Source organism: Schistocerca americana, chromosome 8 (genome assembly GCF_021461395.2).
Source record: "Schistocerca americana isolate TAMUIC-IGC-003095 chromosome 8, iqSchAmer2.1, whole genome shotgun sequence".
Lineage (NCBI taxonomy): Eukaryota > Metazoa > Arthropoda > Insecta > Orthoptera > Acrididae > Schistocerca > Schistocerca americana.
The window spans coordinates 112,168,457-112,195,415 of record NC_060126.1 but is presented as its reverse complement, the minus strand read 5'-3'; the positions used below and the strand labels follow the sequence as shown (position 1 = coordinate 112,195,415).

At 38.5% G+C, this 26,959-nt stretch overlaps 1 protein-coding gene across 1 annotated transcript in view; it reads right to left on the bottom strand.

Annotated features, from left to right (window-relative positions):
* Window positions 1–2,259: 2,259 nt before the first annotated feature.
* The window catches only part of LOC124625817 (N-alpha-acetyltransferase 25, NatB auxiliary subunit), an 85,602-nt gene continuing 60,902 nt past the window's right edge, over window positions 2,260–26,959 (bottom strand). The window contains exons 15-17 of the mRNA XM_047149278.1: window positions 20,239–20,520; window positions 18,145–18,258; window positions 2,260–9,665 (exon numbers count right to left, since the gene is read on the bottom strand). Of these exons, the coding sequence (XP_047005234.1) occupies window positions 9,378–9,665; window positions 18,145–18,258; window positions 20,239–20,520 (684 nt within the window). The 3' untranslated portion in view covers window positions 2,260–9,377. The remainder of the gene's footprint in view (window positions 9,666–18,144; window positions 18,259–20,238; window positions 20,521–26,959) is intronic.

The following is a 26,959-nucleotide window of genomic DNA, read 5'->3' as shown; positions in this document are numbered from 1 at the left end:
GTCATCAACAAAGAAGGAAAATCTGTTTGAGATGAAGTAGTAATTTTAAAAGTATGGAAAGAATAATTCCAAAATCTATTTTAAGGAAGGGATGAAACAAATACACATGATGAGAAAGTGGAAGACAAAAGAAATATCAGTATCACAAAGGAAACAGAAATAGATCTGCAGATGATGGCTGCAGAGAAAGCTGTATTAGAAATGTAAAATGGCAAAGCTTCTGGAGTAGATCACATCACTGTAGACATGATCAAAGCCACAGGACCTATCGGAATTCAGTGGTTGTATGGAATACAGAGGAGAGTATGGACATATGGACAAAGGCAATTATTGTATCTATCTTTAAGAAAGGTAACAGGTGCTCTGTGAGATCACAAAGAAATAGCACTACTTTGCCACTACATGAAGATTTATGAAAAGATAATTTTCCAGACAATCAGGAGTAAGATAGAACTACAATCAAGAAAGAAACAACAAGGATTTCAATCTGGAAGGTCAACTTTACATGACATATTTGTAGCCAGACAGGTTGTAGAATAAAATGGGAATTTGGGAAAAACATCGCAGTTGCATTCGTAATAATAAAAAAGTCTTATGATCTGTTAGAAGGGAAGAGATATGGCGAGGTCTGAATAGACTGGAACTGTCAAAAGGAATGCAACTGAGAATCAGAAACAATGCCTGAAATATGTTATAATAGATGGCAAAAAAGTGTTTACAATGGACAGAAGGGTTCAGCAGGGAAGTATGTTCCCATCAGTGCTCTTTAATATAGTTCTGGACAAAGAAAGTATGCTGAAGGTCAACAGCAGATGATATGAAAACCATAGCATATGCAGATGATGTGATAATTTGGAAATAAAATGAGCAGAAAATGGAAGAACAACTAAATATCTGGCAAAGAATAAATTTAAGATACAAGCATGGAGATAAAACATGAAGTCATGAAAATCAGCAGGAAAATGAAGGATGTTACTTGAAAAGGGAAAATTATTAAAGAAGTAGATGCTTTCAAGTATCTAGGTAGCAAATTAACCAAGAAAGGAAACACCATGCATCAAATTTTGGAGAGAATAGAAAATTGTTGAGAATTTTATTATTATGTGTTGGACATAGTTAGAAATTGGAGAATATCTGCCAAAGCAAAAATCATGATGCACAAGTATTATTGTCTGCCAGTTTTCTTCTATGGACCAGACTGTTGCAATTGAATAATGGAGATCTGAGCAGAATATAAACAACAGAGATGTGCTTCCAATGAGGGATCTTAGTAAGACGAGAAGTGACAGGATAAGGCACGAAATAATATGAAACACCCTGCAGATCAACTATGGAGAGTAACAGGCTTAAATGATATGGCCACATCAGAAGAACGGGACCAGAAAGACTTCCGAGAAGAGCCCTAGAATGGACAGAATCCGGATGAAGACCAACTGGAAGACCATGAACAAAATGGAGAGACTGGGTAAAGGACGATATGAACTGAAGAGGACTGCAATGGGAGGAGATGCTAAATGACAGACTGTGGGAGGAAAGAGAAGCTTGGAAGAGGCTCTGTCAATGGCCTGCACAAGCAGGAATGTTCAAAGAAGAAGAAGAAGAAGAAGAAGAAGAAGACTCATCAGTGTGTGGTGATGAGTTTGTATGAAGAAAAGCTACACACGGTAAATGTTTATAGCCTATTTTGGAGGATATTGACAAGGCCACTGACCAAACGCTTTTTGTACAAATGAATGAAAATTCCTTTCCCTCTGGTTGTTAGATTTATCTTTTAGGCTTCAGCTAGAGAATAACCTGTTCTGAGGATATTGTGTGGAGAGGAAAGGTCTGCATTTTATGAACTGATTTTACTGCAGATCATCATCATGTTGTTGTTGATATTATTATTATTATTATTGTTGTTGTTGTTGCGTGCACACCAATGTGGGCACCAGCACACAGGCTCAGTTGGTATGAAGTTCTGTCAAATGCTCTATTACACATTGCAAAAATATAGCATTTAACTTTTTAAAAGCATTAAAATCCTTGGTTCTTTACAAGAACTTACATTAAAATTACTCTTTAAGGCTGCACAGCTGATGATACCTCATCAGCAATAACTGACAGACTACGAAGAGAAACAATTTCTTTTTACCATGACACTTGGAACTGATGATTTTACATGACTGATTTCATCTGGAAACATTTTTAGGCCACTTGAACAGACAAAAAGGTCAGATATACCTGTTGGTAATTCAGTGAGAAATGTGCTACATGAAGTATATTTTTATGGCATTTAATCAATAAACAATACACGCTGAAACTTCATTTAATAGGACTTTTTCCACACACTGTACAATATTTAGTACAAAACTGCTCATAAAAATTATGAACACAAACATGCACATTCACAAACACACAAATTAACAGTAATAAAATTCAACAAATGATGGCTGTAAAAGTAAATAACCAAAGTTAATATTGCAGGACTGTACAAAAACGTACAAAGTTTACTAAAAATTGGCATGTGTTACCGATTGCCTCTTCAGCCAGGTAAAGCGATACCCAACTGATTGCAATCAATTATGACTCCTGTGTATGACTCAAATGCAATCTTTCACTGCACAAAAATGATTTTCACTTCAGCTACATGAATAATACATGCATCTGTGGGCTCTTTCACATGAAATCTGCACTACAAGGTATGACATACATAGGGGAAATCACTGTTAAATGGTAATGTCAAAACACGCATCAGCAGACAAGATACAGATAAAGAACTCACTCACACCCCCAAAAAAAATTATATATGGAAAGGAAAAATTCCAGATAATGCTCCTGATGGGGCTAAGGGATAAAAGAGTGGAAAAGCAAAATGATGAAAAAATCAGAACACTAACTGGGCAACAGTAACTGAGACCCATCAGAGAAAGAAAGGGACTGCACTGAAAGAAGACAAGGTATGTGACTCGACAAGTAAGCAGTGGATGAAGACAAGACAGAAGGAAAGAAGCAGAGAAAGAAGTAAAAGTGACAACAATCTATCTTTTAGACTCATTTTTATTTAGCCAGTTTCCTCTTGAGAACGAAGTCTTTTGCAGTGGCACTGTTGTATAAAACATTCTCAAACTTCTTGTTGCATCAATTCAAGGTAAAACCTTCAGATTTTGGTGATTACCTCCATCGTTAGGAGCAACTGACTGTCAAAACTGCTGCTGTAGTGGCCTTATATAGCCGACAGAAGGCTTCTGATTGGTCAGTAATTACATAATGCCGTTGCTGATGGTGGCAACACCTGCATTGGTGGCACCTTTGCATAAATATTGCAATGAACATCTCCAGTTCTTCTCTGCATTGAGACACTTCCATGCACCACCAAGATTATAGCCACTGTTAAGGTTGAAGATCTTCTGACACATTCTTACTTCTACAGCTTCATTATTACAGAGTCCCAGTATGCAGAAGCCTGGAACAAGACTTTCATTTTGTCAAATAGTATTTTATGTTTGTTTGTGAGACTGCACTCAGCAACTGCAGATCTCTTCAGTCCTCGATTTCTAATATGCCTTTGATTTCCTTGACAGTGTTCGGAAACGATGTGGATGGACTGACCTATGTGATTGTATCTGCACTCATAAGGGATGTTGTAAATCTCAGGGATCCTGAAGCTGAGACTGTCCTTAACAGTGTGTAGCAACTCCTCTATTTTCTTAGGAGGTTGGAAAATACATCTTGTAACTCCTCTTCCCAGGATTCTTCCTACTTTGCTGGATAGAGTGCCACAGATAGGAAGGAGTGTGAGCGGTGCTTCATCATGAGAATACTCAAAATTTTCACGTTTCCTTTGGCCAAGACACCCATCTGACTTCCAATGTACCAAAAAATCTAACAATGGCAGCCTTCCTTGTTTCTCTGTCTCAAAAGTGAACAGTTTGGGTGCATACTGTCCATATGCTCAAGAGCTGCTACACTGTGTGGCTGGACCATAAATGTGTTGTCAAAATAACAAGAAAATTAAGATCGACAAGGAGAGCCAAATTTAATGCACATACTTCAAGATGAAAAGAGATCAGTTTTAAATACATACTCCGGTACACAGAGTGAAAACTATTTCTGACAAGGACTACCTGGATTCTGAAATTAATCATCTGAAGAATGTGTACCGACACAATGGCTATGAAGTCAGCATTCTCCGAGAAAAGGATACGTGAAAATCTTGAATATTCACATGATGATACACCAATTGCATTCCTTCCTTTCTGTGGTACTCTATCTAGCAAAATACGAAGAGCCTTGGAAGACAAGGTACAAGATCTATTTCCTGACCTTCTAAGAAGATAAAGGAGATGCTACAACTTGTTAAGGGTAGTCTTGACCCCAGGATCCCTGGAATTTACAACATCCACTGTGAGCGCAGAAGCAATTACATAGGTTGTGAGCGCAGAAGCAATTACATCAATCAGACCATTTGCACGATTTCTGACCACTGTGCAGGACATCAACGGTACTTTACAAAATTGAGAACTGGAGAAATCTGCAGTTGCTGCACACAGCCTCACAAACAAACATAAAATACAATTTGACAAAACAAAAGTTTTTCCCAGGCTTTTATATGCTTAGAGTCTTTAAGTACAGAGGCTGTAGAAATAAGAACATGAGAGAAGATCTTCAACTGTGACAGCAGCTATAATCTTAGAGGGGCATGGAAGCAAGCTCTTGATGCAGAAAAGAGCAACAGAGGTTTGTTGCAATGTTTACAATACAGCCAGAATGGTGGTGCCATCAATGCAGAAGTTGACACCATCTGAAATGACATTATGTAATTACCAACCAATCAGAAGTCGATTTTGGGCTGTATAAGACCACCACAGCAGCTGTTTGATAGTCAGTGGCTCCTGATGATGCAGGTAATCAATGAAAGCTCGAAGTTTTACCCTGAACTGATGCAGCAAGTCTGAGAATGTTTTAAACATTTTCCTATTGTTATCACTGAAAAAGACCCTCTGCTTGCACCACATAACCACCTTCTTTTTAAAACCAAAGCAGCTACAATTTCTGTCAAATTTTGTTTTATTTAAACCACATACCAAATCAGCTTTATGTGCATTATCAGAACTTAAGAAGAACCATGACACACGAAGTGTAATAGGGTTTTGGCTATTTGTCCTGTCTGTCACTTTTTCTTTTATTCAAAGGTGGTTGTGAAGCTGACACCTACAATCTGTTTACATAAAACCAAATGTTACTAAGCCTGACAATTCTTCAGTTTGTTTAGATATCAAGGTCAAAAATTAACATGTTACATGATGACATATACAACTGCAGAAGTGGCATGTAAACTTGCATAAAACCAAAGATTTTTTTTATAGGGCATGGTGAATCACAAGTAATACAAAGATACGTCAGCAATAGCACTGCTATTCTAAATATGGTATAAACAGTGCTATCATCTGTAGAAATATGTGGTGACAAGGAAACTAGATGCAAAATATTTTCAAAGAAAAGGCTCTCTAAGCCAATGCATTTTCAAATGAATTGTAAATTAAAAAGACATATGATAAACTCTATCATCATCTCCAGCACAGTTTTGTTGATGAGGTGGATGTAATGTTGCACCAGACTACTACTTCCACAAGAAATTGTTGGTCTTCCTATTATTCTAGTTCCTACTGTACTATAAACATGATCCAAACGTAGGATGTAAACATAAACATGACTACCAAACAGAGCCCAAGTATGTTCCCTTTATGGAATGGATGGGAAGACCACAAGTGCCAAGACATAAAAGATAAGACATAAAAGTCATTCACAATTTACTGACAATAATGTAGCCAAGGGAAAAGTATTAACATCTGTGAGCTCTGAAAGCTTTGAACATACAGAAAATACGATTTTTATGTTATTTTCACAATTATCACACTTAATATAGCTGTGGCATTTTACAGAACTGAGATGCATAGAATCCAGTAACTTATCTTCCAAATATGAATTTTTCCACCAGAATTTGTTTCACACATGTACAACAGACTCCGTTCATTCCTGCTGCTGAATACTATCACCAATTAATGATAAAACATGTATCTAACACCACATAATTGTCTACAGCACACTTGAACATTTAATTTTTAAACTGTTGCTATTGTGTTACTCAAGTTGGAGGGAAAAACAACTTATATTTCACTTAAGGATAATTATTTTGTGAATCTTAGCACCACTTTTTCAGTAGTAGAAAATATTATTTTGAAAATTATGTACTTCTCTTTTATCTAGCCTAAATAAGCAAATTGAACACAACCTATCATTTCTTATGGTGCATTATAATTAATCTAACCACATCAAATGTCATTAATCATGAAAATCATTTCCCTCAGAATCTTAAACTTTGATAAATGATGACAAATTGTGTCAAAAGAAAATTTACTCTAGAGAATTAAAAAAAAAGTTATGAAACAGATTTGTTGGCATGTACTTTCCTTCAGGAGGCAAAAACAGACAGACAGAGTGGCAAACACACACACACACACACACACACACACACACACACACACACACACACAAAATTCTAGCTTTGCCAAAGAGAGGAGGGAGGGAGGGATGGATATACTATGGATAGTTAAAGAGGAAGGACAGGTTACTCAGACACCAGAATGAGAGGGACCCCACCTGTTGTGACCCACATATCTTTTTCTACACACACACACACACACACACATACCTATTGGCAGTACTATACATTTTGTCTCCTGAAGGTAAGTACTTGCCAGCAATTTTGTCTAGTATTTCTTTTTTAAATAATGACTAATAATACAATAAGAAACATTATAAAAGCATGAACAACAGTAGGATACTAGTGTAATTAACATTCAAACAACTGTCCACCTAACCTCCTCTACACACACACACACACATACACACACACACACACACACTCTTTGAAGTAACTTATTTACACAGCCAGTTCTCAAGAGTGCCATGAACTGATTCCTACTTACATACTGTACTGATGACATTGGTTAAAGAATAATGATCGTAAGGCAAATAAAGGAAGACTAAATCATTATGTATTACAAGACTGGCTTCTTACACTTTTTGCCTCCTATCTTGAACTTAATACTTTGGAGACCAAGCCCGAGCATAATTTGGATCGTAACTTTGTGTTAAAAAGGCTGTGCCTGAGTAGAAATCGGGCTGCAATTTTGTCAATGGTTGAACCATCATTCATTTGAAAACTGGACTCATCTTGTGTGAAACGATATACGGATGTCTCGTGACCTGCCCCCTGACTGGTATTGCCTTCTGTCATCAATTTCTAGAGTTATTCTGAAGAAACATTAGTGAACATATGAGCTGCTGTCGTCAACTGCTGAGGCAATATGATCACATTGATGTAATTTCATGCTTCTAGTTGTTAGATCTAGCTGTTTGTCATAATACTGCTATAAACATGTTACATTTGCTGAGTGAGCAAGAAATTTTGGAAGCTCAAGAGGAATAAATTTCTCAATAGCTCGCCTCACACTTTTTTTTGGGAGGACAATTATACTTTCTGTCATCATGATTTCAAAGTTTGTAACCCATCAAAGAACTAAAATAAAAATGAAAACAAATCTTTAAGTTACATCGACTGAAGGTACATCAATTATATATGTGCCAGTAATGCATAAAATAACAGCATAAAAACTGCCAGTTTCCTAGGCTCAATATTCTTCTAAGCGGCTCTTCTAAGTAACCGGTCTCCAAAGTGTTAGGTTTAAAAATGTAAAAAAAGTTCAAATTGCACGTAAAAACTATTTTTTCACCGACAGTGCAAGAAAATGCAAATAATTCTGCCTTACTGAGCAAGATTCTTGCTATTCAATATTTGTTTTTGTACAATATTTTCAGAAACAGACACATATTATTAATAAGTAACATTACGAAAATTCCAGAACTATGAAACTCATTTCATACAGAATGAAAAATTCTTATACGTATGGATAGTAGCTGTTGCTTTTATACAACATACAGTGAAGACTGAAGTAAAAGACCATACATATTTTGATCACATCTCACACATGGAAAGATGAGCAACTCACTTAAGTAAGTAGCTCGTAAAATCCAAATTGTGGATCTCTTCCCACATCTATACAAAAAATATGTTTTATTATTTAGTTCACTCCTTCTCCGCAATGTTAATTGTAAGAGGAGAAATGTTACCACTCACAATATTACCAATCATATGAATGACTAATTTGTAACTGCTAACCAAATTAATGATTTGAATGAAATACTGTTAAATTATTTGCAAGACTTCATTACAGACATTGAATTTCAAATATTCATAAGTTGGCAGCAACGAAACTTTCAGAATTAGGCAATATAGAATTATACTTTCTTAAAAATGCAGTATTGTGAAATTTGTGGTAACACAATAACCAACAGCAGAATATTTAAAATAGACTAAAGTGTATCGCATAAGAAATTTAAGAATACTATGAAGTCAACTTCCAGGGACATTTGTACACAGACTTGTGAAGATAAATATACAAAATTAGCACGATTATGTGTACAAAATATTATAAAGTTCCAAAATGTTCATCTCCGTGTTTCCACACTTACACAGTCTTTACTGGCAACACATATACATGTTACAAATGAAAATGAATGCTACAATAAATAAAGCAAAAAAGAAATTGAGATTTTAGAAAAAAAATATAAATGTTTATTACAGCTCTGTGAAGAAGAAAAATATCTATAATGAGCAGACAATTACAATATCTGACTTCTATTTAAAATAAATAGTTTACAACAGTGTACATATAATAAGTGCCTTTCTTCTGAGCATGAACAAGCTTTCATTTTGTGTTAAACACAAACACAATTTGCCAATTAGTTTTTTTTGCACCATCTGTTGACAGAATTATATATGTACTGATTCTCATAGTTTTATCCCTTATTTCACCATTATTATGGACCATTTATCACAACTAATCCGATTCTGTGACAAACAATGTGTGTCCTCTTGGTACCTATACATTCAGAAGGAAATGTGTTCAAATCTGATTCATTTGTAAAACACAGCTTGGCATTTCCATTATGTTTCACATTTTGCAGAGATTAAATCTAATCACTTGTAAAATGTCTGGCATGCCACATGTTAAAATCAAAATTCTTTGAATGAGATCACATTACAATAATGCAGCATGTGAATATGAACAGAAATGGATACTGTAACCAGATACTCACAGGGCAATGTACACCCAGACAACGTCATACATGTCTAATTCTTAATCTTGGAAACTGTGTCAGCTTCCACCACTCTCGATGTCATGTCCGGAGAGATCTACCACCCTACAGATTTAGGCATTACAGGCATCTGACATCCGCGCAAATAGATCTCACGCGGACTGTGACTTGAGTCAGACGGTGCCAATACCGAAGGAGGCAAGATATTTCCTCTTAATGTCAAGTACATGCAAAAGCTCTGAAAGAGAACCACGATGACTATCAGAAATGCGAGTATTGACAACATTCTTATGTTGTTTAGTTTCTTCTGAGATTGTCACCACAGCATCCAATTCTGGTGCCAGCTGCTGTGTACGCCAATATTCCAGAGCACCTGATAACTCATCAGTTGCCTCACCCAGAAGTCGCACCAGTTGACCAAATGCTATCAGCTGCCTCGTTGGCACTGGTGGTGCTTGCGCCTGCCAACATGTAGAATATAAGTAATTTCCTAGTATCAACTGTGGAACTGTGAATAACAACTGTCTGTTTGAAATTATGAAATGTAGGAGGGGAAAAGGGGGGGGGGGGATGATGTGATGTACATGTAAAGACAAACAAATGATTACAAATTTGGAAAAAACTGGATGACTTATTCAAGAGAAAGAGCTTCACAAACTGAGTGAGTCAATAACATGTTAATTGACCTCTGACCCATAGTCCAATGGTGTGTTAGTTTATCAAAATCCCCAACCGATTGGAGGACCCTGCCCATAATGTTCCAAATGTTCTCACGTGGGGGGGAGGACCTTGCTGGTCAAGATAGGGTTCAGCAAGCATGAAGGTAACGAGAAGAAACTCCCCATATGTAGGAGGCGTTATCTTGCTGAAATGTAAGACCCGGATGGCTTGCCATGGAGGGCAACAAAACGGGGCAGAGAATATCGTCGACACACGACTGTGCTGTAATGGTGCCACAAATGACAGCCAAAGGGGTCCCACTATAAGAATAAATGGTAGAGTCTTTGGCCTGGAATTTCATTGACTGGAGTAGAATTGCCTTCAGTGGTGAGTCTCGCATCGAACTGAGCTCTGATGACCAGTGAAGACATCTTGTCTGGAGACACTGTGAACAGCACTGGGATACTAACCTAACTGTCATCTGCCATACGGCCCAACAACCAGGTGTGATTATCTGGGGTGCCATAGGAGATACCTTTTGGGGTCATCTGTGACATGCTTACACCACATGTCCCATTTAATTGCTCTTCATGCAAACCCTCTTGGGCTTACATTTCAATGAGATAATGCTGGCTCACAAACAGTGAGAGTTTCTACTGCTTGTCTTCATGCTTGCCAAAACCTACCTTGGTCAGCAAGGTTTCCGGATCTCTCTACAACTGAGAAAGTTTGGACCATTATGGGCAGGGCCCTCCAACCAGCTTGGGATTTTTATGATAGAATGTGCCAATTGGACAAAATTTCGTGCGATATCCCTCAGGCACACATCCAATAATTTTTATAACCAATACCAAGTTGAATAATTGTTTGCATAAGACGGAAAATAGACCGGCATATTACTGACTTGCTCAATTTGTGAAGCTCACTCTCTTAAACAAATCATCTGATTTTTCTGAAACTGCGATCATTTGTTTGCCTGTATATGTACATCACATCTACTGATTTCCATCCCATTTGGATAACTCCATCATGGTGATCATATTTTTTTGGTCTTAGTGTGTACATCTTGTTTTCCACAAAAAGGGTATCTAATTAAAACAACTGAAAGATATTCTATGGCACAATTTAAATGATTGATTAACTTTATGTGTATTACAAACATTCAAAATAATACACTACTGGTTTATAAACAACAGGAGTGAATCAAATATTATAAATCAAAGCACACTAGAATTGCTGATGCATCCTGCTTTGACTATACAGTGGTCAATGCTGAAAATTCAAATACTACTTCAGCTTGCAGTGGAGAAGATTAAGTAGAAGCTCTGGCACACTCCTTTCTTCCATTTACTAATATAATAGTAGACTCACGGAAAATCTGAGATAGATACTACATACCCCCAATGAGTACACGCGCAGATGTATGGTGTACGACAGATGAGATAATCTCACTAGCATCTACTCTTATTTTAGTCTCTCTCTCCTCTCTCTCTCTCTCTCTCCTCTCTCTCTCTCTCTCTCTCACACACACACACACACACACACACACAGAGGAACACACATTCATTATGCGCTCAATGATAGATAGATGATTAAGCTGGGGTGCACTTCTGGAAGAGCGAGTAAGAGGATGTGTGCGTACAGGCTTTGGGCATTGTTTTGGATCTCAGAAGAAGTTTGTCCTAATGATATTTGCATTCTATCCTGGAATTTCCATTCCCAAAATACAGAAGTCACCTGTTAGCAGATATCTGCCAAAAGGAATAACTCATTTGTTGGCAGCATATTGTTCCTGTAGGAAACAAACAACAAAGAGATTACGCAAAGGCCAAACGTAACCAGAAGTAAAACTGAAAATACTTAATCAAATAATAAAGAAAATAAATTTAATCAAGTTACATAAAATAATAAGGGCAGTGGAAGCCCTAAAGAGAAAATAAATCAGCACATTAAATAGAGAAGATCAGATCCAGCAAGAGAATTCACCCAGAAGCCTGGAGTCCCCAAGAGCCAGATAATTGAAAGCAAGTGCCAGAAGCGCTAGTGAAGACAGCTAACAAAATGGCTCCACTAAGAAAACCGAAGAAACATCCATGGTGGACCCACAAATGAGAAATGGGTTTTGAGACGAAGGCAGCTTGTGTGGCAGCAATGGAACTCACAGAATAAAGGTAACTGGATGAAATTCCTTGATGTGAGAAAATACACTGCTAGAACTATCTGTGTAGTAAAATGTGCTTTCCACAAGAACCAACTGCTAAGGATTGAGCAAGACTTCAGTAACAACATTTTAGACTTCTATAAGACTTTATATGAAATCACAGCAAGTATAATCTCTCAAATTACACTTCAAGGTCCCGAAGGTAAAGTTATCTACAACAATAAGGATAACTGTCCTATACTGGCAAATTATTTTGATTTCACCCTCAATTGTGAGGCCCCTAAATCAAGTTTCCTAGTTTGAAAGCAGCACACTCATCCATTCTGATTCATCATCTCCTAGAAGAGAAAATATTAAACAGAGCAATACATTTGCTACTGCAACATTTGGGGAACTGGGGATCTTCCATGTGCCTAGTCCTCTACACTGATTCACTGATTTCACAAGAGAGGTGACAGAATGAGCATAGACAATTATCATGACATTTCTCTTCTCCAAATAACATACAAGATTCTTTCAAAGGCACCTTCACTCTAGGAGGAAAAAAAAGGGGGGAGGGTTGGACTCTCATTTGGGGGAACACTGAAGACAGTTCCAGAAAGGATGATCATGTGCCAAATACATAATGAATCTTAAATGTGTTCTCTCTCTTACCTGAAATGAAGAAGTAAGACATTCATAGAGATCTCCATAGATTTCAAAAAGTTTAAGGTTCACTTGACCAAATAATGCTTCTTTAAATCCTCAAAGTATCTGGCTTAGATAACAAAACAAGTGTTTTTATCTGACAGACTCTTACTGACACTACCTCCAATGTGAAGTCTATGGGCAAGGTTTCAGATGGTTTTGAATTCAAGATGGACTGGCAAGAAGATGGACTGTGGCCTCTACTTTTCAATTGGGTATTTGAGAAACTGAGCTGAGACTGGCCAAAAAGGGCTGAGTGGAGTCATGGTTGCTATAGAAACACGAATCAGCCAGCTAGCTTTTGGAGATAACCTTACAATTGTTTTTCTGATTCACTGGATACAGTCGCAGAACACAAATCAATGAACTGAAGATGCAAGCAGTGGGGACTCCTGGTCTCCTATGAGAAAACTGAATTTCTTAGAAATGTCAAGTCACAACCCAAACTACCAGTGGCATATGCACACAGGCTTACACACACACACACACACACACACACACACACACACACACACACACACACACACATAAAATGGTGGGGGGGAGAGGGATGGGGGAGAGAGAGGGAGGGTGGAGAGAGAGAGGGAGGGTGGAGAGAGAGAGGGAGGGTGGAGAGAGAGAGGGAGGGTGGGGAGAGAGAGGGAGGGTGGGGAGAGAGAGGGAGGGTGGGGGGAGAGAGGGAGGGTGGGGGGAGAGAGGGAGGGTGGGGGGAGAGAGGGAGGGTGGGGAGAGAGGGAGGGTGGGGAGAGAGGGAGGGTGGGGAGAGAGGGAAGGGGGTGAGGGATGGCGGGGAGAGGGATAGAGGGAGGGAGGGATGGGGGGAGAGGGATAGAGGGAGGGATGGGGGAGGGAGGGATGGGGAAGGGGGGAGAGGGAGGGGGAGACAGAGGGAGGGAGGAAGGTGGAGATGGAGGGAGGGGGAGGGGGGAGATGGAGGGAGGGGGAGGGGGAGATGGAGGGAGGGGGAGGGGGAGATGGAGGGAGGGGGAGATGGAGGGGGAGGAGGAGTTGGAGGGGGGGAGGGGGAGATGGAGGGAGGGGGAGATGGAGGGAGGGGGAGATGGAGGGAGGGGGAGATGGAGGGAGGGGGAGATGGAGGGAGGGGGGATGGGGAGGGAGGGAGGGTGGAGGGGGGGATGGGGAGGGAGGGAGGGAGGGAGGGAGGGAGGGAGGGAGGGAGGGAGGGAGGGGGGAGGAGGAGAAGAAGAAGAAAATCTGATAGAGAAATTAGAAATAAGAGGGAGACAGATCATATGGAAAATCCTAGACCTTGTCAACAAAAATGGTGAATTCAGGCGATAACACAATAATGCACTCTATAAAAGCATGTAGAGATTACAGAAATCATTCATAGGACGACAATTGTTTTCTATGGCTACACTGCTCATTTGATTACTACAAGGTTGAGCAGTCAGATATTCCATTAGCTTCTCAATAAGAAAACCAAAGAAGCATGGTTCACTGATATAGAAAAAAGATCTGTAAGAAGTGGTGATAACACTGGAAAATATCCATAGACACATTCAGCCTAAGAACAAACATTAAGCACACTTTGGCTTCCAAAAAATGCCAGAACTAAAAATTGGCAAAACGTGGACTGAAATGACGAAAGAATAGTACAGGAAACAAATGCAGGAATACTAACCTGGAGTTATAGCTCAGGTGCAAGGAAAAGGAAAAGTGTAGTTGAAACGGTGTAGTCTGGATATGACCGGGAAATGTATATATATACCAAAAGAGTAAAAATGACCTGGTTTCATTGTGGTAAATCAAATATAGTTTTCAAAGCATTGATTCCAAGGAATCTGGCATGGGAAGTTAACGAGCATTATCTGTTATGACCTATGGCAGTAACATATTTATGAATTTTAAATATTACAACAATTAAAAAGCATTTCTCAATAGGCCTTAGTGAGATGCAAGCTGAAAATTACTGAGAGACACAAGAAAATAAATGGGTTAGAACACAATTATTGTTAAAGATACATTATGACAGTACTGAAATAGAGGTGGAGGAGGATATGTAGCCATGAAAGTGGATGGTAAATGGGCAGGAAGTTCTTTGTTGGGTCTAAAGAACTGATGAAAGATCAATATGACGAGCTAGTGTAGGTGAGTAGACAACATTGCTTGATATGTAGTAGAAGTATAAACATATACTAATGAAGATTGTAATCAGTGAAAAAAGTAAAGAAGAACACTTTATCCAATATGTATCAAATTGTTGCTGCTGCTCATGATGATGATTCACACACAAAGCTATATGATATAGCTGGAATTGTTTGTGTTACAAGCAATAACCACATGAACAACAAACCAACCATAAAAACATAATCTGTGCTAAAATGGTGCTGGCTGTCAGTTACTGCTGATCATAAATGAGTAGCAGTGCTAGTGATCACACACACAAGTCACACTTGATGGTCAGTTCACCATTCGTGGGTTGCCTTCATACTTTAAAAACCAAGTGTCTTATCTCATGATCATTTAAAATTAATTTCACACTTGTATCAGATAAATACAAGTTGTGTATGGCACCATATTACTACAACAAAGAAAGTGCAACTGTAAATTAGACCTCATCTTGAAAACTGTGAAATTTTGAATTGCTTTGTGTTCATGATATCCATCATCTGACATGAAAAATCAAGCAGAATTTTAGATGTGTCGTAGTCCACACTAAAGAGCTCAATGAATGTGCCAACAAATGAAATGTTCTCTTCAATCATTTTCTGAATGTAAGATGTGTCTTCATTGGCAGTTGCCACATACAAGAGAATTTTTTTTTCATATAATTATATAAGGCTTTCACAGCAATTAACACTACTAAGGTAAAAACTACTTAGGTTTTAATAACGCACTATCTTCAATATTTTCCTTCCCTCATTTTTGAAACTGCCCATAAGCTGTCTATCATGCTTTATGTACACAGAAGTGAGGAATACTGTGAAAGACAGTTCTACGAATGGTGACAAACACCAAACAACAGAAGACACCTCTAGTTGCAGACAGGCATGATTAAAAGATGCTCACATATAGCTTTCGGCCACAGCGTTCAACAGTATAAAAACACACACACACACACACACACACACACACACACACACACACACACACGCCCCTCATGCACACACTACCACTAACTCCAGTATCTTGGGCCGGAATGCAACATTACGTGGGATGCAAGCAGCATTCTGGAGGGGGAGGGATAGTAGTGTATGGGTGGAAAGAGAGACAAATGCTGTCTGGTGGAGTGTACAGGGACTAGAGTACCAAGAGGTGCTCTGTCAGGAGGTTGTGGGGCAGTGAGGAGGTGAAAAAAGTAACTCTTGACACTGCACCTATTGGCAGTCTAGTCCCTGCACACTCCACCAGACAGCATTTGTCTTGCTCCCCACCTGTACACTACTATCCCTTCCCCTTCCCCCCACCCCCTCCAGATTGCTGCTTGCATCCCACGTGATGTTGCATTCCGGCCCGAGATACTGGAGTTGGTGGTCATATGCATGTGAAGTGTACTTGCTTGCGTTTTGTGTGTGTGTGTGTGTGTGTGTGTGTGTGTGTGTGTGTGTGTGGGCACACGCACGTCTCTGTCTCTCTCTCTCTCTCTCTCTCTCTCTCTCTCTCTCTCTCTCTTCCTTTACTGATGAAGGCTGCAGCTGAAAGCTATATGTGTCTTTTAATGGTGACAAAACACTGAAAGGAAAAGTATTGAAGATGGTGCAGCCCTATAATCTAACTTCATCTTCTTTTATGTCCGAAACCACAGAACTATTCAGTTCTATGGGCACGGCAGAAACAGGATATCCAAATTATTCAAAATTTGATTGGTCAAGGTAACAATTTGCACTCAAATCTAGTTCATTAAACTTACTTATGTAACTTCAATGTGACACACATAAAAAAATTTCAAAAATTAACTAAGCTGAATTTATCTTGGATTAATTTCTTATTTTTAATGTGCTGATTCTTACAACGTATGTACTTCTCATGAAAGTGTTGCTAGCAAATTTTGCTGCTGTACTTGTTAGATTCCAACCTTTTCCATTATACTTTTCTTGAACTGGTTTTTATCCACAATGTCACATACTTCATTCATTAATTAAACGATTAATTCAGATCTTTGCATAATATATCATGATTTTCAATGGCCCAACGATTACTCATACCACAGCTACATGCAACCTGTATGCGGCAGTATGCATCTCAGTCAGGTCAGTGCCTAAGAACTTGCATGAAGCTTCTATAATACAAGTTTGTCAATATTCTGATTAGACTTTGTTGTGGTTGGTAGAAGGTTTGGACCACCATTGCCATTGGAATGACTGTTGTGGGTATAGTGACTTTCATTATGGACTGCACTAGGTCAAATATTGCTGTGTATCTTTCTTTGAGAAATTTCTGCAAGAGTATTTTTCTGTGTTGTATGGTGTAAATAAGAATAGTGTCTTGTGCAAAAGTTAATAATTTCACTTTTGATGACTTGTTGCACCCACTACTGATTCTTGGACAGTGTTTCAAAAAACTGTGCTCCAAATAACGCCGTAATTCATCTAATGAATTCTGCAACTGGAGTCTTGTTTGGCTTTGTAAGGAGAACATGGCTTTTGTGCTACTCATCTTATGGAGCTGAGAAGCTGGTCACTGTCCCAACAACAGGACATCAAGGACAATAAATGTGTGAAAAGTGAAACCAAAACTGCAGTGTTGTGTATATTATTAAGTAAACATCATCCACTACTTTTAAGATTTTCAGTTTTGGAACTACAAACTGAGATACTACAGAAAAGGCAATGGAGAAGAGACTGTAGAAATCAGGTGAGTCACCTTAAGAAAGTAAGGAAGATTGGGTTTAACATCCCATCAACATTGAGGTCATTAGAGATGGAGCATAAGCTTGGATTGTATCACGGATGGGGAAGGAAATTGGATGTGCTCTTTGAAAGGAACCATCCCAGCATCTATCCAGAGTGATTTACGGAAATCACAGAAAAACTTAAAATCTGGATGGCCGAACATGGGTTAGAGCCGTCGTCCTCCCGATTGCGAGTCCAGTGTGCTAACCACTGCACAACCTGGTTTGGTATGGGTCATCTTCCAATATATAAAAGCCACTATGGAAGATGGTAATCCTATCCAACATCAGATTCCTTGTTGGTATCATTTGCCTGTATTGTAACTGCAATAATGGACCAAAACATTCCTCAAACTTTCAGAGGGATTCTTGTATTTGTAATAACTTATCAACCCTCTTTCTACTCTTTACAAATAACGGTAAGGTGAGTGATGACTGTCTCTATCACTTAATTTCACATTTGAATATTTCCTTTTCCATCAACTTTTCATTAAATTGATGACAATTTTTTATCCATACACTTTCAGTAATATAATTTAGCCTACAATAATCATAGTTATAACAAAGAAAGAATTACCTGTTGATTTACTGTTGCATCTTTTTTCTTCTTTCCTTTCTTTGGAACAGGTGTAACTAATGGTTTTAGGTGACTATGACAAACACCACAAAGTAGGACTGCCAGGCTAATAGACTGTAATTCAAGAGGAACATTCTTCATGCATAAATTGCTTTACAAACAAGATAAGGGAGCAAAGGGAGGTAAATTTGTACGTACATAACATTATGAACACACATTTAATGACAATCATACATATTTATAGCAATAAAAAACAACAGATGTAACATCTAATAAAGCAAATTGACTCAGTAAATGTCTGAAGATGGCCTAGTAAGCCGAAAACCGGTTAACAATAAAAGTAATATTGTAGAACAAAAGCAAACTGGTGCTTTTCATTTATTAAATTGACTTTATTTAAATACTATTAAATGATGTAATTGGTTCAGATCACCTATAAAATCTGTACCACGTCTTTCAACCATCTAGTATACATTACATTAAATGTAGAATTTCCAATGAATTGATCAAAAAATAAAACCCAATCGCATATATTCATTGATTCTCATGTTCCTATAGAGGGCCATGAACACAGTTCCAAAAATAAATTAATTACATTCCTGTCCTGTTAACTATCAGATGATGTATTGAGTTCCCTCGATACATAAACTGTGTAAATTCGTAATAATACATTTAAAGCTCTAAATGTCTGGCCAGGCAGCCCATTAGTAACAGGTAAGTCAGTTTGGGTTGAACATCTTGTTGTATGTTCTTTGTGACTCATGCCACTATCTTGGCTTACTTGAAGAGAGCACATATGTCTGGTGGGGACAGCACATAAACTTAAGGAGAGGTCCCCAGCAGTGCGACTGACTTTGTTGTTTCCTTACATATATAATGTTGATGGTGCTACTCATCCTTACTTTGTGCGATTGCGATCAAATGCAAATAATTTGCATACCCAAACATGTACATTTCATGACTTTTGACATTCGTTGTATACTGTCTCCACAGTGTTGCAGTTTTAATGGCAGAGCAGTGAAGTTAAGAACCAGAGATGGCAGCCTTTTCTGTTCTCTTTGTGAGTACCATTTGTTCCTGTTCATCTTAAGTTGAATGAATTTTCTCTTAAAGTTAAAAGTTTTCTGTGGGTAAACAGCTTCTTTGGAGGAACTCCTGCGTTGGTGAACATCATATACTCAATTTGTTTGTGCACTGCAATCTCTGTGTTGTACAGTTTGCCTCCATAGCTGAGTGGTCAGCATGGATCAATGCCAATTGATAGGCCACAGTTTGATTCCTAGACAATTTGGAGATTTTGTCCACTTGGGGACTGGATGTTGTGTTATCATCCTCACCATTTCACCTTCATCAACAGGCTAGTCACTGAAGCAGTGTCGAATAAAAAGACTACCACCAGGCCATCAAAATCCCCAAAAGGGGACTCCTGACTAAAATAAGCCACTTGCGCATTTCATTTCTATATTGTAAGATTTCATATTTAAAATGCGTGTACAATTTAAGTAAAAATGAGAAACTGTTCTAGTGCCAAACAAAATAACTGTGGAAAACAGCACCAAACTAATATGCAGAATGAGAAATATAAAGAACCAGCGACAGTTAGTTGAAAGAACAGATCGGACACTAGTTCAATTAGCATTCCACTTCAACGTAATTCTTCAGCAGATTACATTAGCCGAGTAAGTCCAAGCCTGTTTCTTATATAGTAAATAATGTTTCATGTAATATGGATTACTGTGGAACAAATCTATCTTCTGAACAAAGAAACCTAAATTCTAGGTACATTATGTATCATCTTCATAGAAAGATGTCTGGAGTCTAAGTAATAAAATGCAAAGTAAAAGCTAAAAACACACACACACACACACACACACACACACACACACACACACACACACACACAGACAGAGAGAGAGAGAGAGAGAGAGAGAGAGAGAGAGAGAGAGAGTCAGTAGTAAATATTAATTTTGTTAATGACAGAGTAATGTGTAATGTGTACACGTAACATACACAATGCCCTTATTGACAGTGAAACAACTAAGAGGTTATCACTCAGTATGGTTATTTAAATGTTTTAATTTGAAATATTCTAACCTCAATAGTTATGACTGCAGTCTCCAACAAACTGTGACGGTTACCAAGTTGCTCCATTGCTGAAAGGGATTCTTCAGAACGTATTCTTGAGGAAACTCGCATGGCAGCAGCTTCTGCTAATCCAGCAGCTTTACCACAAAGAAACATTGTGGCTTGACCACTTGCATCATCTCCACGAGATACCGAAGATACTAACCGCAACATCTCCACCAAGAGTTGTATGTACAATGGGCAGCTCAGGTAGCCATGTAATCGTGATGGCAAAGGCGCACTGACCACATCCTGTGCAACAACAACAAATGGCTGATAAAGGGCAGCAAGAATGAGCTTTTTTATTGTGGCTTTTCCTCCACTTAGATTTAAAATAATAATATTTTCTTTTGCTAACCCATGTATTCCTGGTATTATTCACTGATACTAAAGAACATCCATAACTGCCCAGCTGAGATGATCCCATTTCTGTGCACAATATTTTGTACACTGCACTAATCACATTTGTCAGGTGATGAGTGTAATGATCTTACAACTGTTTCATTCTGGATTTTTACAAGGCACTTGTAAACGAAAATTAAAAAATACACACATAAAAAAAAGTTTTGCATCACTCTGGTTCCCAGAACTCCCATACACAGATGTTGAGTGTGAATACCGTATCACAGACACAGTCATTTTGACTGTTCAGAGATGTCACTAAACCAGCCCAAAGATGTAAACAACCGTGCATGAGCGGCACCTATTAGACAGAGGGGGTCCGACAGACGATCTGTTCCAGTCATTCCACCAGGAAGGAGGTACATTGTTCGTGTTGTCTGTAGTTCAACCATGCCTAGAAGGTCAATACCACAGTTTGATCGTGTCCACATTGTTACTTTGTGCCAGGAAGGGCTCTCAACAAGGAAAGCGTCCAGCTGTCTCGGAGTGAACCAAAGCGATGTTGTTCAGACATGGAGGTGATACAGAGAGACAGGAACTGTCGATGACATGCCTCCCTCAGGCTGCCCAAGGGCTACTACTCCAGTGGATTATGACTCAGAGGAACCCTGACAGCAATGCCAAAATGTTCAATAATGCTTTTCGGGCAGCCACAGGATGTCATGTTATGATTCAAACTTTGTGCAAGAGGTTGCATGATGCACAACTTCACACCTGATGTCTATGGCGAGGTCCACCTTTGCAACCACAACACCATGCAGCGCGGTACAAATGGGCCCAACAACACCCCGAATGGACCGCTCAGGATTGGCATCACGTTCTCTTCATCAATGAGTGTCACATATGCCTTCAACCAGATAATCACTGGAGACGTGTTTGGAGGCAACCCGGTCAGGCTGAATGCCTTAGACACACGGTCCAGCGAGTACAGCAGCAAGATGGAGCTTCCCTCCTGTTTTGGGGTGGCATCATGTGGGGCCAACATACAGCACTGGTAGTCATGGAAGGTGCTGTAATGGCTGTATGATACACAAATACCATTCTCCGAGCGATAGTGTAACCACATCGGCAGCATATTGGCGATGCATTCATCTTCACAGATGACAATTCACGCCACCATCGAGCACATCTTGTGAATGACCCCCTTCAGGATAAAGAAATCGCTCAACTAGAGGGGCCAGCATGTTCTCCAGACATGAACCCTATCGAACATGCCTGGGGTAGATTGAAAACGGCTGTTTATGGACAACGTGATCCACCAACCACACTGAAGGATCTACATCGAATCGCCACTGAGGAGTGGGACAATTTGGACCAACAGTGCCTTCATGAACTTGTGGATAATATGCCACAAAAAATACAGGCATGCATCAATGCAAGAGGATGTGCTACTAGCTATTAGAGGTACCGACGTGTACGGCAATCTGGACCACCACCTCTGAAGATCTGGCTGTATTATGGTACAACATGCAATGTGTGGTTTTCATGAGCAATAAAAAGGGCAGAAATGATTTTTATATGTTGATCTCTACTCCAATTTTCTGTACAGGTTCCGGAACTCTAGGAACCGAGGTGATGCAAAACTTTTTTTGATGTGTGTGTATTGCTTGATTATTTCTTTTCTTTCTACCCTTTCCCCACCTACAAATCCATAACCACTGCAACTAAAAAATCCTTTGTAAAAGTTTGGTGAGAAAATATCCAGTTGTACTGGAAACATCAAAGGAAACTGTTTGTCGACTTTTCTCACACATGCAGGAAAAAAGAAAAATATTTTAGTTACAGAAAATAAATCAAATTCTTCTCATCACTCAATAGGAAGTTGTTTATTATATTTTCTCTTAGATCTTATTATTTTTTGCTGTCCTTTAACTTGATTATGCTTACAAGTTAAAAAAAAAAAATTGGTGCAATCAAATTTGCCATCTTCCTAAATAAAAATTGGAATTCACAGTCTTAGTCACATTTTATTTTATTTGTATGGATAACTAGTTTAAGCTTTCCAGAAATCAGATACAAGTGTTACGATATTAAGATTGTCAATGTGTAGACTGCTACATAGCAGAAGATACTCATATGGCTGTAAATTCTCTGCATTGCTTCCTTATACAATATGATGGCGGCTCTAAAGTCAAAACCAATTACCTATTCAAATAAAATAAAATGTGACCAGAGGCCACGAATATTATAATTTATTTAGATATCATGGTAACTGGCCTTATCTAAAAGCCAAAGTGGCTTTATTTTATGACATTACATTTCTCTGGCCGGTCAGGTTTTTGTCTAGTTCATTTGAATTTTCTGTTCTTTTCCAAAAGAATAACACATGATTAAAAAGCCAATATTCTGGTATGGAGGTTCTTGATAGTTCAACTGAACCATCAAATCGACAATAAGACAACAAATATATAAGTTAAAAAAATGAAACTAATTCATGCATTCTGAAAGACACCATCACCTTTACACATCATCCATGCAAAAAAAACTTAATCTAATTAAAAAAATCAACTAAAGCCACAGAAACAGTTTTAATATATTGCTTTGTAACAGTCAATAGCAATCAGATCACATTATATTACTGTTTATCAAATATACCTGGGAAGTCCCCTGACTAATGCGAAGTTATTTAAAATTTGTTTTTACATGTCACAAAATGGGAATGTATTATGAATAAAACAGGCTAGAAAAGAATCACAAAATTGACAAGTTGTCTAATAAACTTGCATATTGGAGCATCAAAAATTTTATTTAGTCACACATTTTTCTTTTTGTCCTTGTAGTTCATTAATGCCCACTCAACAACAGGAAGGTAGACAGTGCATGAAATACTGAAACATATGAAAAGGAACCAAAGGATGTAACATCAGCTTACAATGTCTAAAAAAGTCACAGTGTTCCCTTTTCACAAACCTTTGACAGAGTGGTATACTAGAGCTCATTAACATGACTCCAAACTGACAACAATCACAAGAAGTGATCAGCTCTGAATTACTATGTATTAGGCTATGATATTATGTTATGCTTTTCGTGCATTAGACTTTGTGATAGAGTACCAGAAAAGGATGCCAAAGATAAATGTTCAAATTTTACACATGACCAACAAAGCATTCTCTGGCAGGATAAATTTAGATATGAACTGATGAACCACACAAAAACTAGTAGCTATCCAAATTGTACTTGTACTCATAAATCAGTTGGTACCCAAATTCTACTCATCCTAAGAATCTGCCCTGGTAACAGTTAAGCATTAATTTTTCACGCTAACATTTATTGCAATACAACAGTCACTTCTAACAGATAACCAAGATGAAGTATCTACGATTGGCAGCTTGACAAGGAGCTTACACTGCTGGCAAACAGATTAGAGTCACCTATCTATCTGCTTAGTGACTTCACTGGTCCCAAAATGAATGGTGATATAGAGGAAGATGAAAACTGAACTCCGTCATATGAAATGATCTCACCAAGAAGATTTCATGATATTTAATCTTTTCAATCATTACACAAATTTTGCAAAAATGAACATATAGCCTCTGTTTTAGAAAAAAATCCACAGTCAATGGTTTTACCACAAATTTTACTGTTTTTCTACATATCGGAAGTAGTTTGATGGAACTGAAACCGTTTGTAACATTAGTACATTAAAATATATGCAAATCTACAGGACGACAATAAAATTTGTTGGAAATTGTTCAAATGCTGAAATGACTGATGAGGAGAAAAGCAATTTTGGTTGATTTTCTATTCCATGATCACCTAACGGAGGAAAAGGAAAATAGGCTTGATGAGCTATCTGTAGGGTTCTATGTAGATTATGCAACTTAACTAGCTCCCTTTTAGCAGCAGTTTATTACAGGAAACAGACAAAGGCCTTTTATTAAGTCGGTTAGTTGGACAGGTTAACACAACTATAGGCTTATATTCCTGACATGAAGCTGTTGTAGAATTGTGAAATGAATTTTATGCTGGTTTATTATGACAAAAAATTTCCTCACGAGATATATGTGACAGGTACTAGTATGTTGCTTGAGTATTCTTGCAAAATAAATCCTTAGAATTTTAACAGCAAACCCCACTGTGCCGCACAATGTTCCTCTTATAGTTTCTGTCATAAGTTGCATGAACACCTTTGTGATGCTCCCATGCTTATTAAATAAACTCCTGAAGAAGTGGCTACTCTAGTTTGGGTCTTCTCTATCCTTTATTAATCCCACAATGCAAAGATTCCAGTGTGACAAGCAGGACTCGAGAATTGGTTGAACAAAGATTTTTCGTGGGTATATAACATTCCTTTAGGACTCTTCAAAGAATGTCAGTCCAGAATCTGCTTTTTCTAGAACTAATTTTATATGGCGACGTGAATATTCCACTTGTTTTGAAACACACACAAATTCAAATTTTGTAACCAATTCAGTGTTGAAGCTATGGTTTGTTTTGTTTTGTTGTAGGGCACAAAAACAACTAGGGTCATACGCGCCCATATCAGAACTGGAGAACACGAGGACAGGATAGGAGTTAAAACCAACTATATGTTAAGCCCAATTGATGGAAGGAAAGACAGCTAAAAACAGGGACTTGGAGAAAGGTTCATAAAAACAGCCATAGAGAAATGAAGATCCTGAATTAAAGATTAAATTCCTTTGCCGTAAAATTACGACACATAAAGAGCCCGCGCTTCGTTCGCTAAAATGGCCAGAGGATGTAAGTGTTTAAAAAAAAGCATTCTGTACGGAAATGGCGAACCGTCAAAGGTTGAGGGCAATGAGGACAAAGTGGTGGGAAAGCACTACTTAACAAATGGCGATGGCTAAAAAGACAGTGCCCAAACATTGCCTTTCATGGGCACATTCGCAGGCCTCCCTGCATTTTGATACAGTTTACTCATATTGTGAATTCTCTGCGTATAACAGCATCATCCACAAAAATCCTTATGGAACTTCTGATGTTATCCACTAGGTCGTTTATATATAATGTGAAGAGTAATGCTTCTATAACACCCATTGGGGTACAAACAAAGTTACTTGTACATCTGAAGATTTCTTTCCATCAGGAATGACATGCTGTGTTTTGTTTGCTACAGACTCTTCAATCCAATCACACAGCTTGTCTGATATCCTGTACATTCTTATTTTGCTTATTAGGTGGTAGCGTGGAATGTATCGAATTCCTTCTGGAAGTCAGCAGCACGGCACCAACCTGGCCCCCAGTACCTAATGGTTTCTGGGTCTTGTAACTGAACAGAGTGAGTTGCATTTTTACATGATCAATGTTTTCAGAACCCATGTTGATTCCTAAAGAGAAGGTATCCAATTTACAGAAATATCATAATATGTGTGCACAAAATACGTTCCAAAGTTCTGCAATAGGCTGACATCAGGGATATACCCCTATAGTTTTTTTCCCCCCTTTCTTTTTACATGTAATGAGAAGGTATTGAATAGAATTGGGGAGAAGAGGAGTTTGTGGCACGACCTGACTAGAAGAAGGGATCGGTTGGTAGGACATGTTCTGAGGCACCAAGGGATCACCAGTTTGGTATTGGAGGGCAGCGTGGAGGGTAAAAATCATAGAGGGAGATCAAGAGATGAATACACTAAGCAGATTCAGAAGGATGTAAGTTGCAGTAGGTACTGGGAGATGAAGAAGCTTGCACAGGATAGAGTAGCATGGGGAGCTGCATCAAACCAGTCTCAGGACTGAAGACCACAACAACAACAACAACAACAACAACAATAATGTAGAATTGTATAAGTATCTCATCAAGTCCTGTGGCCCTTCTTCTGCTCAGTGATTTTAGTTGCTTTTCAATCCCACAGCCACTTATTTCGATATCTGTAATTTTAATTTAAAGGAGAAGGCACTGGAAAAAGGCATTTCTGATGGCAGCATCCATTGCAGCATCACATGATAAGCCTGTCCTGGCTGGCTGCCGGCCTTCAATCATACCTGATCTTGAAATTGTTTAGTTGATACAAGCACTTTTGCACATGACATACAGTGTGTTCATACACACAACAGACAGTTGGGCACGAATTTCCACTTCCTGACACACATACTACACCTTGCATTTCTCTTTCCCAGCCTCCACAGAGAAACTGGACACACACAACACATCGATCTACACTGAACATGTCTAACAGACAAATGTCACAGGGATGAACTTTTACGCTGTTCCTTCCTGATTCCCAAGGGGGTACTTCTATACATTATACACACCTAACTGCATTACAAATGGCTGTACCGTGCTCATTACATAGTCTGTCTCATTTTCATTTGACTGTCCCTTATA